At 39.1% G+C, this 12,040-nt stretch overlaps 1 protein-coding gene across 2 annotated transcripts in view; it reads left to right on the top strand.

Annotated features, from left to right (window-relative positions):
* The first annotated feature begins 2,032 nt into the window (after positions 1-2,032).
* Positions 2,033-12,040, top strand: part of clip1b (CAP-GLY domain containing linker protein 1b) — a 28,415-nt gene continuing 18,407 nt past the window's right edge. Inside the window, exons 1-13 of one of the 2 annotated variants that reach the window (XM_067397420.1) lie at positions 2,033-2,172; positions 4,330-4,498; positions 4,573-5,060; positions 5,145-5,269; positions 6,514-6,715; positions 6,796-6,993; positions 7,771-7,874; positions 7,984-8,044; positions 8,876-8,980; positions 9,666-9,794; positions 9,910-10,026; positions 10,837-10,894; positions 11,202-11,452. In XM_067397420.1, the coding sequence (XP_067253521.1) occupies positions 4,411-4,498; positions 4,573-5,060; positions 5,145-5,269; positions 6,514-6,715; positions 6,796-6,993; positions 7,771-7,874; positions 7,984-8,044; positions 8,876-8,980; positions 9,666-9,794; positions 9,910-10,026; positions 10,837-10,894; positions 11,202-11,452 (1,926 nt within the window). In that variant the 5' untranslated portion in view covers positions 2,033-2,172; positions 4,330-4,410. The remainder of the gene's footprint in view (positions 2,173-4,329; positions 4,499-4,572; positions 5,061-5,144; positions 5,270-6,513; positions 6,716-6,795; positions 6,994-7,770; positions 7,875-7,983; positions 8,045-8,875; positions 8,981-9,665; positions 9,795-9,909; positions 10,027-10,836; positions 10,895-11,201; positions 11,453-12,040) is intronic. The other variant, XM_067397421.1, reaches the window with a different exon arrangement.

The raw sequence follows: 12,040 nt of genomic DNA, 5'->3' as shown, positions 1-12,040 counted from the left end.
ATAAAAACACTTATGCATTTATGCATATAAATAAATAACTACTTGATAATGTTTTAATATTGTTGAAGAATATATCTACATGCGAAGGCCACAAGTTGCAGGTTCACAGTACAGTGGGAGTGGGCTAAAACTAAGGTAATAATGTGGTGATCAGGGTTGCCAGGTTTGCGTATCCCAATTTCTATTTAAAGGATTAGTCCACTTTTGAAATAAAATTTTTCTTATAATTTACTCACCCACATGTCATCCAAGATGTTCATGTCTTTCGTTCTTCAGTCGAAAAGAAATTAAGGTTTTTGATGAAAACATCCCAGGATTTTTCTCCTTATAGTGGACTTCAATGGCCTCCAAACGGTTGAAGGTCAAAATTACAGTTTCAGTGCAGCTTTATATATAAACCTTTATATAAACAAATGTTCACCTTTTAAGGATTTTACACTGTCTGAATCGTTCCCTGTCCTCTACATAGTGCACTATTCACCATGTAGAAACTAGTAAATGTGTGAGCAAATGACCGATTTCAGCCACAACTTTAGTGTGGGGTGGGACTTCAGATTCTAGAGAGCATTTGATTGGACAGAAGATTTGATGAGAAGCTGAAGTGCGATGTGATGTCATGAAAATCCGTGATCCATTTTAGCGGAAGTGATCGAGAGACTGTTGAATCGAGAGAGTTTTGAATGCTTATATCTCCTACAGTCTGTAGTAAATGTGAATTTTGTCATTGTTGTGGAACACACCAGCTTATTCATAACCTTAAGGCTAACATATTCATACTAAAAGATAGAAATACTAAAATTCATACTAAAAGATAGATTTCTCCCGAGGGGTACCCCACCGTGGTGTAGTCTAGAAAAAGTCAACTAGAAAAATGAACCCTAGAGAGGAGCATTTAGCTTAATATATTCATCATAATACATATTAATTATATTTTTTTATGTTCTTTAACGTATAATGCATGTTTGAATAAATCTATCTAGTTGACAGCCAATTTAAATGTTTCTATTTCAAAAAACTAATTGGATTAGGAATAATTTTAAAGTTAGTACTAGCAACTTTATTATTAAGTGTAATTTAAGTTTGTATACAAATAAGTTCATTTGAACCTGATATTGAATCGAATTGCAAGCTTGTGAATCAAAATGCATAACTATAACAGACTGGCAGGAAATTATGCAAAACAGAAAACAAAGTGATACAGGGTGATATTGTGAGATACTGATAAGCCTCATCTTTCCATTATTGTTTATAATAGTTGCAACCTGCACTCTTAAATGTGCATTGAAAATTGCCAGCTGATAAACCCCTGGGAACGTGATCACGGGGCCCCCTCCAGGAGATTTGCTTAGGGCCCCCAATAAGCTAAACACGCCACTGCGCGGTAAAAGTGTAAAAGTAGCCCAATTCTTGGCAACACTGCTGGCGATAGCACCACCAGACCTATGCAAATGTACATTGTTTGAAATGCATCTGGTATCAGTTTGCCAGCTATTAAATTATTTCGTTTTTGCACTGTAAAGGTCACTAGTGTGCTCTGGTCAGAAGCAAAAGGCGGCATTTATGTCAGTCAAAACTTTATTGGAAATTAAGTGGAAAATAAAAACGTGACAAGGCAAAAATGGTTATAAACATTTTTTGTCAATATCCATATTTGACCACTAGTGGCCGCCAGAGACCACTGACACATTTTGGCCACATTCATTCACTATAATTCAATAAAAAATGACTGTTTCCACCCCTATAAATTATTTCTGAAACTATATCACACAATTCTTACTGAAAGCTATTAATTTTTTATCACAGCTCAACTATTTTTTTCTGTTTCTCCCCAGCAAGACACTGCAATTTGCCTAAAAGACAAGTGTTTTATAATAAAACTTAATCTGAAACAAAAGTCCTCACGCATCGTACCATAAATCCACTTTTCCATAACTTTATCTGTTACGGCTTTTTTTTTTTTTTTTTTTTTTTTTAATTGTTCTATAACCTGTCTATTTACATTATACAGATATCATGTCAAAAGTCACTGTAATTTAAGTGTTTGGGTGTAGCTTTGTGTTGAATTGCCTCACCCATCATCATCATCATCACTAGTGTGAGATCATCCAGACAAACAAGAAATCCCTTCATTTCCCATATCACGGAGGAATGCTTGACATTAAAACGGTTCAGGTAAGAGGATATGATCACTTTATTCCCTCTAAAGCTCACTGTATTGAGCTCATGTGTGTTGCATTTACAGGATTAGCTCCTCTGGCTAATGTCGGCTAGCAGACAGTTATGATGTGTTATGATGTGAAGTCACAGCCACGTAGAAACACAAATATACTGAATTTCTTACTGAAACTGATTTTTATATATGTGTTTAGAGGGATATAATGTGAAATTCATGGATAGTTTTTGATATTTGACAGTTATCGTTTGGCTAGTTGTCGTTAGCTCGCTAGAATAATAAACAATAACAATGTATTTTGTCATTTTAACAATCGAGTCCAAATCGATCGAAATCCCTGATTGCATTAAGTGAAATAAATTGTTAGTATTACTTAAAATATTTAGATGTTAATTAAAGACGTGGTACTGACAATGTAGTAACGTTACCATGGTACTTTTTTGGAAGATCTGAATTGTGTAACAATTAAGTTTTATTGAGTTTCATGTTGTGGATTAGCCTAAATATAAATTATTTTGTATTCAGGATTAACTGGCATTAACTGACACAAATAGCCATGGTTACCATGGTAACAACAGTTTCCACCAAAGTACCACAGTTAGTTTCTTGATCACTGTTAATAATATAAAATCATAATTATAAATATGATTTCTTTCCTCCCACCAGCATCCACTAACAAAAAAGTACCATGTTAAAGTCATGCATTTTTTATTTAAAAAATTCCACTTTGACAATAATGTTTTTTACCATGTTATGTATTATAGTTAGCATGAAACAAGTTATAGACTGCATGTGTAATCGCATACTCTCTTGAGTAGGTACTTATTTTGAGTAAGTACTTCACAACGTCTAAAAAAAGTACACTCTATATACAAGTAGTATGAATGTAATCTAGACATACTACATCTGCCATGTTGTTGTAATCACGTGTTCTCCTACAAGCATCAGTTGCCTTGTTTCACTGTCATTCACAAATCCTGGCCCGTGGCCTCATGGGATACTAAAGTGTCCATCATATGCACAGTATCTCGCCGGAAGTAGTAGGTCATCTGGTTTATTTTTGCCTACTCATCTATGAGTACTGTGAATTCTTTTGTCATATACTTTGTTTTTTGCCTACTATATAGTGGGGAAGTATGCAATTTCGGATGCAGCCATGTACATCAGTTTAGTGTTAGTGCAGGACTTCTCCAATCATTTAGTCAGCTTAAACCCCGCCCCTGCCTGCTCATGAAAGACTACAATGCCCACAAAACCAATAAACAAAATTCCCGCCTTTTTTCTTTTTTGATTATCTGTTACAATTGTTGCTGTTTCCATTTCGTCACAACTTTAAAGGGATAGTTCACCCAAAAATGAAAATTCGGACATTAATTACTCACCCCCATGTCTTTCCAAATACGTAGGACCTTCATTCATCTTCAGGACACAAATTAAGATCTTTTTGATGAAATCTGAGGGATTTCTGTCCCTCCATTGACAACTACACAATTACCACTTTGATGCTTCAAAAAGTTAATAAAGAGATCATAAAACGAATCCATATGAATTGATTGGTTTAGTCCAAATTTTCTCGATCGCTTAATATGCTGAACAGTTTGAATTTTGGCTTTTATTCACATAAACATTCATCATCTCACACAACAGTTGTGGTAAACGGAAGCTCAAGGATGTTCGCATGACGTGAAAGAACCAATTAGGTTCATTCTCATGCATCAAGTTTCGGTTGAGCTACTGTTTATGTTCGCTGATCAATGTTTATATGTGAATAAAAGCCTAAATTAAATGTGTATCATTATATAAAGAGATCGAGTCTCTTCAGAAAATGTGCACTAAACCGTTCGATTCATATGAATTAGTTTTATGATCTCTTTATGAACTTCTTGAAGAGTCAAAGTTAGTTGTGTAGCTGTCTGTGAAGGGACAGAAAGCTCTCTGATTTCATCAAAAAGATTTCATTTGTGTTTCAAAGATGAACGAAAGTCTTACGGGATTTGAGTGACATGAGGGTGAGTAATTAATGACAGAATTTTCACCTAACCCTTTAGGTGGACACAGGTACTTTTTGAGTTTTTAGGGGTTTATCATCACACAATAAAACAATTAAACACAAATAAAATTGCATTCTTAACTTATATTACCATTTCTTCTGTCAGGGAATCCTATCTGGTCAGGGAGGGTTTCCGTTTTTCCAGGCCCTGCAGGAATAGCACATTTGTGTGCATAAAGCAGGAAAAATGAGTACAGGGAAGCCGAGTGGTCTCAAACCACCCACTAAGATTGGTAAACCGGCTGCGGCGCCAACCAAAACCTTGCCCACCTCAAGTGAGTAATTTATGGGTTACATATTAAATGCACTTGATTTAGCCATGACATGCCTTTATTTTTGCTGACTGCAGCTGGCGCCAAGGCTGTAACATCTCCGACCTCCAACACCGGCCAAGATGCGCCGTCAGATTTCGCTGTTGGCGAACGTGTTTGGGTCAACGGAAATAAACCGGGTTATGTGCAGTTCATCGGAGGGACCCAGTTTGCACCAGGCCAGTGGGCAGGAATAGTTCTCGACGAGCCCATCGGGAAGAACGATGGCTCTGTGACTGGAGTGCGCTACTTCCAGTGCGAGGACTTGCGAGGCATATTTACTCGGCCCTCCAAACTGTCTCGTACTCCCGTGGCAGAGCGTGAGGCCAATGGCACGCAGACTCCCACCAACAAGACGTCCGCCTCCCCTGCCAAAGATCCCGCTCCTGTCACTCAGACCACAAGTGCAACCACCAAGACCTCAACAAACCTAACCAGGGCCGCCAGCGAGTCTGCATCCAATCTGTCTGAGACGGATTCGGCCAAGAAGTTGCAGCGGGAACTGAAGTTGGGTGATCGTGTACTGGTAAGGCCAAATCTCTAGTCTGTCTTCACACTTCAGTGGCTCCTTGAGGGAAGTTTGAGGGAATGTTTTGGTTGAATTCTTTAGGTTGGAGGAACCAAGGCAGGTGTTGTGCGTTTCCTAGGCGAAACTGACTTCGCGAAAGGTGATTGGTGTGGCGTCGAGCTGGACGAGCCTCTTGGCAAGAACGATGGGGCAGTGGCTGGTGCAAGGTAAGGCCACAATTTGTCAGGATTACACAAGATCAACCCATGGAAACAGGACTTTCTGTTTTAAACAGAAGGTTACTCTAATTGAACTGGCTTTATAGGAAGTGTACTGCAAGTACAGTGGATATAAAGAGTCTACACACCCGTTAAAACAGCTTTTTTTGTGATGTAAAAAATGAATCAGACAAATCATATCAGTACTGTTGCGCATTTAAAGGGGTCATGAATTGAGAAATCAACTTTTCCTTGAGCTTTTGATATATAAAAGGTCATCGTACTATAAGAATATCCTGCTTCAGAAGTGAAAACATCCTTGTTAGTCCAATAAAAGCTTTTATTGACAGTACTGTAGGCCCAGTGAACAACTGAACCTGGAATGTGCCCACAGATAGGTGAAACTCCGCCTCCACAGAAGAAATCAATGCCTACTTCATCATTGCATCATTAGCCCCGCCCACTGCTGTGTTAGCGAGATGACGAGAGAAGAGGAGAGAAGAGCGATACAGGACTAAAAATAGCATTACCTTTCAAAGGATCCTAATGCTAGGAATATGGTTATTTATTTTCAAAAATGTGAATGTCTCAGTTGAGCTTTATTTATTTGTATTCGGTACATTTCACTGTGGATTCTTTGGTAAATCAATCGTATTGCAGCGCAGGCTTTATTAAACTGACAATGATATGGACTCGACAGTAATGCAACAACATGTAAGTAAATGTGTTCATTCTAATGCCTGATCTGATATTAATGATTCATGTACAGTAAGATGTTCTTTGTCCATGTGTCATTAAATCAAACCAGTGACTAAACGGTCAACTTCACATAGTTTCTCTTAGTAGGTTGAAAATAATCTGATATTTAAACTGTGAGTAAATTATAAATAGAAAGCGATCAAAGAACGCTTCCTTTACAATCGCTGGAGCTGTCAATCAAACAGCGAATGCTGGAACTGTCAATCAAACAGTGGCAGTTTATCAGTGACTGAGTTTTGAAAACAATAGAACAATGCAGCTCATGACCGCTCTAATGTAAAAATTACAACCTATGCAAAGCCACAGAAAACCAAAGTGACAAAAAAATAAAACTTAGAATAACTAACTGCATAAGTGTGCACACCCTGAGCTAATACTTAGTTGAAGCACCCTTTGATTTTATTACGGCACTCATTCTGTTTGGATAGGAGTCTATCAGCTTGGCACATCTTGATTAGGGAATATTTATGTATTTTTATGCTTCACTCATATAGGTATTTTCAGTGCCTCCCAAAGTATGGACTATTTGCTCCTACACACAAAGTCACACGCATCGGATTCCCGTCCACCACTCCTGCCAAATCCAAAACCTCCAGGCGCAGGTCGACCCTAAAGAACAGCCCCAGCGCATCCTCCGTCAGCTCCCTCAGCTCTGTCACCTCCTCAGTAGGAGGCAAACCCAGCCGAGCAGGCCTGGTACAGTCCTGCTTCTTTCGTTCACAGTTTATGTTTTTCTCCATATATTATTTGAAATAATGCCTGTAAATAATTTTCAGCTCACAGAGACGTCTGCACGGTACGCACGGAAGATCTCAGGCACCACGGCCCTGCAGGAGGCCCTGAAGGAGAAGCAGCAGCACATCGAGCAGCTCCTGGCTGAACGGGACCTGGAGAGGACGGAAGTGGCTCGAGCCACAAGCCATGCCGGGGAGGTGCAGCAAGAGCTGGTGCTGCTCAGACAGGGTCAGGAACAGGTCAGTAGTTTATACTATAACATCATTACATGAAAGTAATCATCTTGTGATGATAAACCAGACTCTAAGGGCCCTACTTTAACATTCTAAGCGCATGATCTGAAGCACATGGCGCAGGTGCACTTAGAGTGTGTCCGAATACACTTTTGCTAGTTTAACAATGGAAAAAATGGTCAGCGTGCCAGGCGCCTGGTCTAAAAGGGTCCTACCTAGTCTCTTAATGAGTCATGTTTGTGTTTTGGGCATAACATGCAATAAACCAATCAGAGTGTCATCTCCAATTTCCTTTATAAGCCAGGTGCGCTTGCACCAAGGCGGATTGCTATTTACATGGTGGAATATAGACACCCTCAACCAATGTGCGTATTGCCACGATTGGTCAAATTTAATTCGTCATTACTGCAAATAGGTAATTCTGATACATGCAATGACTATCCATTATGACATGTAAATACTGCACCATTGACCTTAGACCAGGTTTTTGTTGGTCAATGGCGTAGTCGTTTTCAGTTGCCTCAAAATAGCAACAAGCCAACAATGCGCCTGAACACACCTCGTTTTCAGACCAGTATGCCCATGGGTGAACAGATGGGTGCGAGTGCATTTGCTATTTAAACAACGTGGGTGCTGGATGTGAAAATGATAACTGCGTCAGGCTGAAACTAGCAAAAAACACTTGTCGCGCCTGGCGTCGCATTGCGCCGGGTGTATATGCCCTAAGATGCACACAAGTGTTGAATCCTAATAAATCTTAAAACTTTGCATGTGTTTTTGAAGTACTCCCTCGAGATGGAAGCCAAGTTGGACCAGTTGCGGAGACTTGTGGAGACTGCAGACAGAGATAAAGTAGAGTTGATGAATCAACTGGAAGAGGAAAAAAGGTAATCCTGATTTTTTAAAATACTTTACATGTTGCTTGATTATTGCAGAAGAACTTGTGAATGTGTTAAGACACATTTAAGGGCTTGAAGTGTCCCTTTTATCCCACAGAAAAGTGGAGGACCTGCAGTTTCGTGTAGAGGAAGCTTGCATTACCAAAGGTGACCTAGAGGTAAAGTGACCCTATCGTATACGTTTACATAGAGAGAAACTGAATATGAGTGGACCAGCGCAGTCACCTGTCACAGATCTCACTGTGTTAATGCAGAAATAATCAGTATTGACTTGTGACCACAATGATAGATAGATAGATAGATAGATAGATAGATAGATAGATAGATAGATAGATAGATAGATAGACACAGACAGACAGACAGACAGACAGACAGATAGATAGATAGATAGATAGATAGATAGATAGATAGATAGATAGATAGATAGATAGATAGATAGATAGATAGATAGATACATTTTGTTTCAAGATCAAATCATGTTATTAAATGACAATATTTCATTGACAAGTCCTTAAATCACATTGAGTTTCTTAAAACAATATCAAACTTTCTTAAAAAACAACAACAAACAAATTTCGTAGCTATTTTTGCATTGACTCTTTGATGCTTTATTCACCTTACTGTCTTCATTTATTCATTCATTCACTCTTTCATCCCTGCATTCTTCTCTTTTCATCTTTGATCATTTTCACACATTTCATTCCATCATTCTTTCATTCTTTTATTATTGACACCCTCAATCTCTCTTTCATCTGCTCTTTGAGCCAGTCACATCTGTTTCATGTCTTTGTGTTCTTGTTTTTTTTTTTTTTTAATGCGACCCTCCGTCTTCACGCCGCTCTGTGTGTGTGTCACTGCTGTCTTTGTCCTCATTCATTGAGGAGGATGATGTCAAGATCTGCATGAAGCTCTTCGTACTTGGCTTTTGGCTGGCACGTGACCGCGCCGTTGGTGTTGTCTCTCTCTTTTCCTCTTCTGTCTACTAACAGACGCAGACCAAACTGGAGCATGCCCACATAAAGGAGCTCGAACAGAGTCTTCTCTTTGAAAAGACCAAAGCAGATAAACTCCAGAGGGAGTTAGAGGATACTAGGGTAAATGAATCTGTCAGATGGGAGGGGCAGAGAGATTTCTCTTGGGGTAAAAGTCAGATCCCCATGCACCGAAGAGATTTTGCTTATTTTGGGAAAGTGATTATTTTTTATTCCATGATGGATTGAGGTAGGTCTTTTTTTTTTGTAAGCACCACTGGGTGCATCTCTGCAAGTCATTTTTCATCCCAGAGTCAAAAGGAGAAAATAAATTATTCTGTATAAAGAATATTATTAGTTTTTTTTTTTTTTTCTCATGTCATTTAAGCACATTTTTTTTTTACCATAATTCTCAATAGCTTTCTGTAGTGTGGGAAAATACATATAATTTAAATTGTAAAGTGCATTTTTAAAAGTATCTTTGGTTTACACTACTTTTCAAAAGTTATTGGCTTTTCTGAAGTTTTTTTTAAAGAAAATGCATCTGCTCACCAAGGCTGCATTTGTATGATCAAAAATTTCGGGATGTAGAATATTGTCATGCAGAATAAGGCATTAATATGTGCTTTATAAGTAATAAACAGCCATGTAAGCTAATAAGCAATTAGTTAAAAGTGAGAATTGTTCCGCATACTAAAGTGTTACCGATGTTTCTCATGTAGAAAATATCTAGTTTATGTTAAATACCTTCATAGTCTCCCAGTTTGGTCACACTTAGCAGTTGATTAAGTCTCGTCTCCTGCTGTAGGTCGCCACAGTGTCCGAGCGCTCCAGGATCATGGAGCTGGAAAAGGAGGTGTCCGACCTGCAGCTTCAGCTGAGAACTCTCCGGGCCGAGACCGCCGGATCAGCCTCGCCTCCATTACAAGACAAAAAGGTCCGTTCATTCCCTCCCTAATGGACCTAAATAACAAGCATTATAACATTTACTTTTAGATCAGAAGACATTTACATCATAAGAATTAATCACTGTGTTCTGTGCTTTCTTATAGATCAAGGAGTTGAACTTTGAGTTGGAGAACAGACAGAAGGAGGTGCTTCTATTCCAGCAGAAACTCGCCTCCTCTGAACAGGACAAAACATCCCTTCAGCAGCAGCTGCAAGATCTGGTAACACTCCTTATTTACTAACCTGAAAAACCCTGGTTTTTATTACACACAATGATTACAAGAAAATGACACGTATTTTAAAAAAAATGTTTCTTGTGCTGTACATATGCCGCCTTCCAGCCCATATGGTGATCTAATAACTGCCTTTATATTATTAAATCATTTAGATGTGCCTTAGGATGCATACATTTCTCTGTTATATCATTACAAAATCATGGTACTTGGAATCTTTTCTATTCAACAAAGAAGTCTTGAGAGGCCATGGATTACAGAGCTGTTTATAGCTGTTTATATATATATATATATATATATATATATATTACTTAAAGGGGACCTATAATGCCCCTTTTCACAAGATGTAATATAAGTCTCTGGTGTAAAATAACGGCATGTCAACAACACTCTACTACAACAACTCTTCCTCTTCTCTAAAGCAGCCCAACATGGCCTCACCCCCTTTGTTGTGTGTTCTCGGGGTGGGGTTTATGTAAATTTGGGGTTTTGTGATGTCACAAAAACATGTCTTGTTGTAGTCCCAACCAGCCGTTTGTTGTTGATTTCTGTAAAAGAAAATATCTCCCTTTGCTTTGAACTTTGAGCGTCATAACTTTGCAGATGTTTATGCTCAAACAGCAACATTACACACTAACTAAAGTTAAAAAAGTGAAATCATAATCAAGGATCCCTTTAAGTATGCATAATAACTATGCATATTTTAAAAATGCACATGAATCAAACCAAGGTAAACATTTGTTTTTGGCCAGTATGTTGTACTGTACCAATTAAATTGTTTGTTTTGTTTGATTTTAGACAAAGAAGCTTGACACAGCAGCAGAGGACAATAATAAAGCAACACAAGCAATGCAAGGTAAGTAAAACATGACTCATCAAAAGCATTAAAATGCTCTTTAGCTACCGTTAAGCATCTGATCCTTTATATATTTGCATCCTTGGCATGTGAGTCTGTGCCAGCGCGAACAGCCCCGCACAGTCATTTTTGCATGCTCATGAGATAAACCAGCCATTCCCAGCAGAGCCGTAATTCACAACGGCACACTTTTTACTTGCTCCGCAATCCAATTTGTGTGAAAGTTTGGGGAAAATGATCGTATTAGCACAAATACTGCTGCATGAGCTCCTCTATGACCTCCTCCCCTTCTTCGGTGTGGCGGCAGAAATGGAAAGGAACATGAAAACGGAGAAAGAGAAGCTGGATCAGATGTCCAGGGAGAAGGAGGACCTGCAGAGGGATGTATCCGCCTGGAAGCAGCAGGAACAGGTGAAGGGCGAAGAGAGAGAGCTTCTGATGAAGGAGCTGAAGGAGAAGTTGGGGCAAACAGAAGGAGAGTTGAGCAGAATCACAGAGAGGAGTGTTGAGCTGGAACGGCAGGTGGCGGAACTGAAAGCCTACAAAAACCAAAACCAGGTGACTGACATTTAATACTGTAAAACAGATGCCCAGTCGCTCCTGCTGTTTTATACACTACCGGTCAATGGTGGGTAAGATTTTTAATGTTACAGGCACAATATGTAAGATTTTTGATCGATCTAGCTTACTGCAGTGCACCATCGAACGAACACACAGAATAACGTTATAACATAATTTTCAACACATTCAAATGTATCTAATATGATAAACAGTGCTGCATTACCCCACATACGTTTGATGGAAGAAGCGGAAGCGGCGACTGCAGCATAATAAAAGTTCAGCTGCTCTCGAGCCGTGTGTCGCGCTTGGCGAGCTCCAGCGGCCTCGTTCAGCTCTCACAGCACTCAGTCCTGCTTTGCTTCATATTACAGTAATATATTATATTACTTATATACTTCATATTCATGAACATGATTTCTGCCCGAGTCCAGTCAGATTTTTTCCCCCTGGCTGTGAGGTGAAGATGACAACTCCCATGATTCCGCGCTCAATCTCGGCGTCATCAAGCTATGCCTTCGTTTTGAATAGGTGACCTCTAGAGGCGAAAAGTTACATATTGTGCCTTAAATGTTATTTGTAAAGCAC

The sequence above is a fragment of the Chanodichthys erythropterus genome, chromosome 10, assembly GCF_024489055.1.
Source record: "Chanodichthys erythropterus isolate Z2021 chromosome 10, ASM2448905v1, whole genome shotgun sequence".
Lineage (NCBI taxonomy): Eukaryota > Metazoa > Chordata > Actinopteri > Cypriniformes > Xenocyprididae > Chanodichthys > Chanodichthys erythropterus.
The sequence above is the reverse complement of the archived record's forward strand: the minus strand, read 5'-3'. Positions and strand labels throughout refer to the sequence as shown.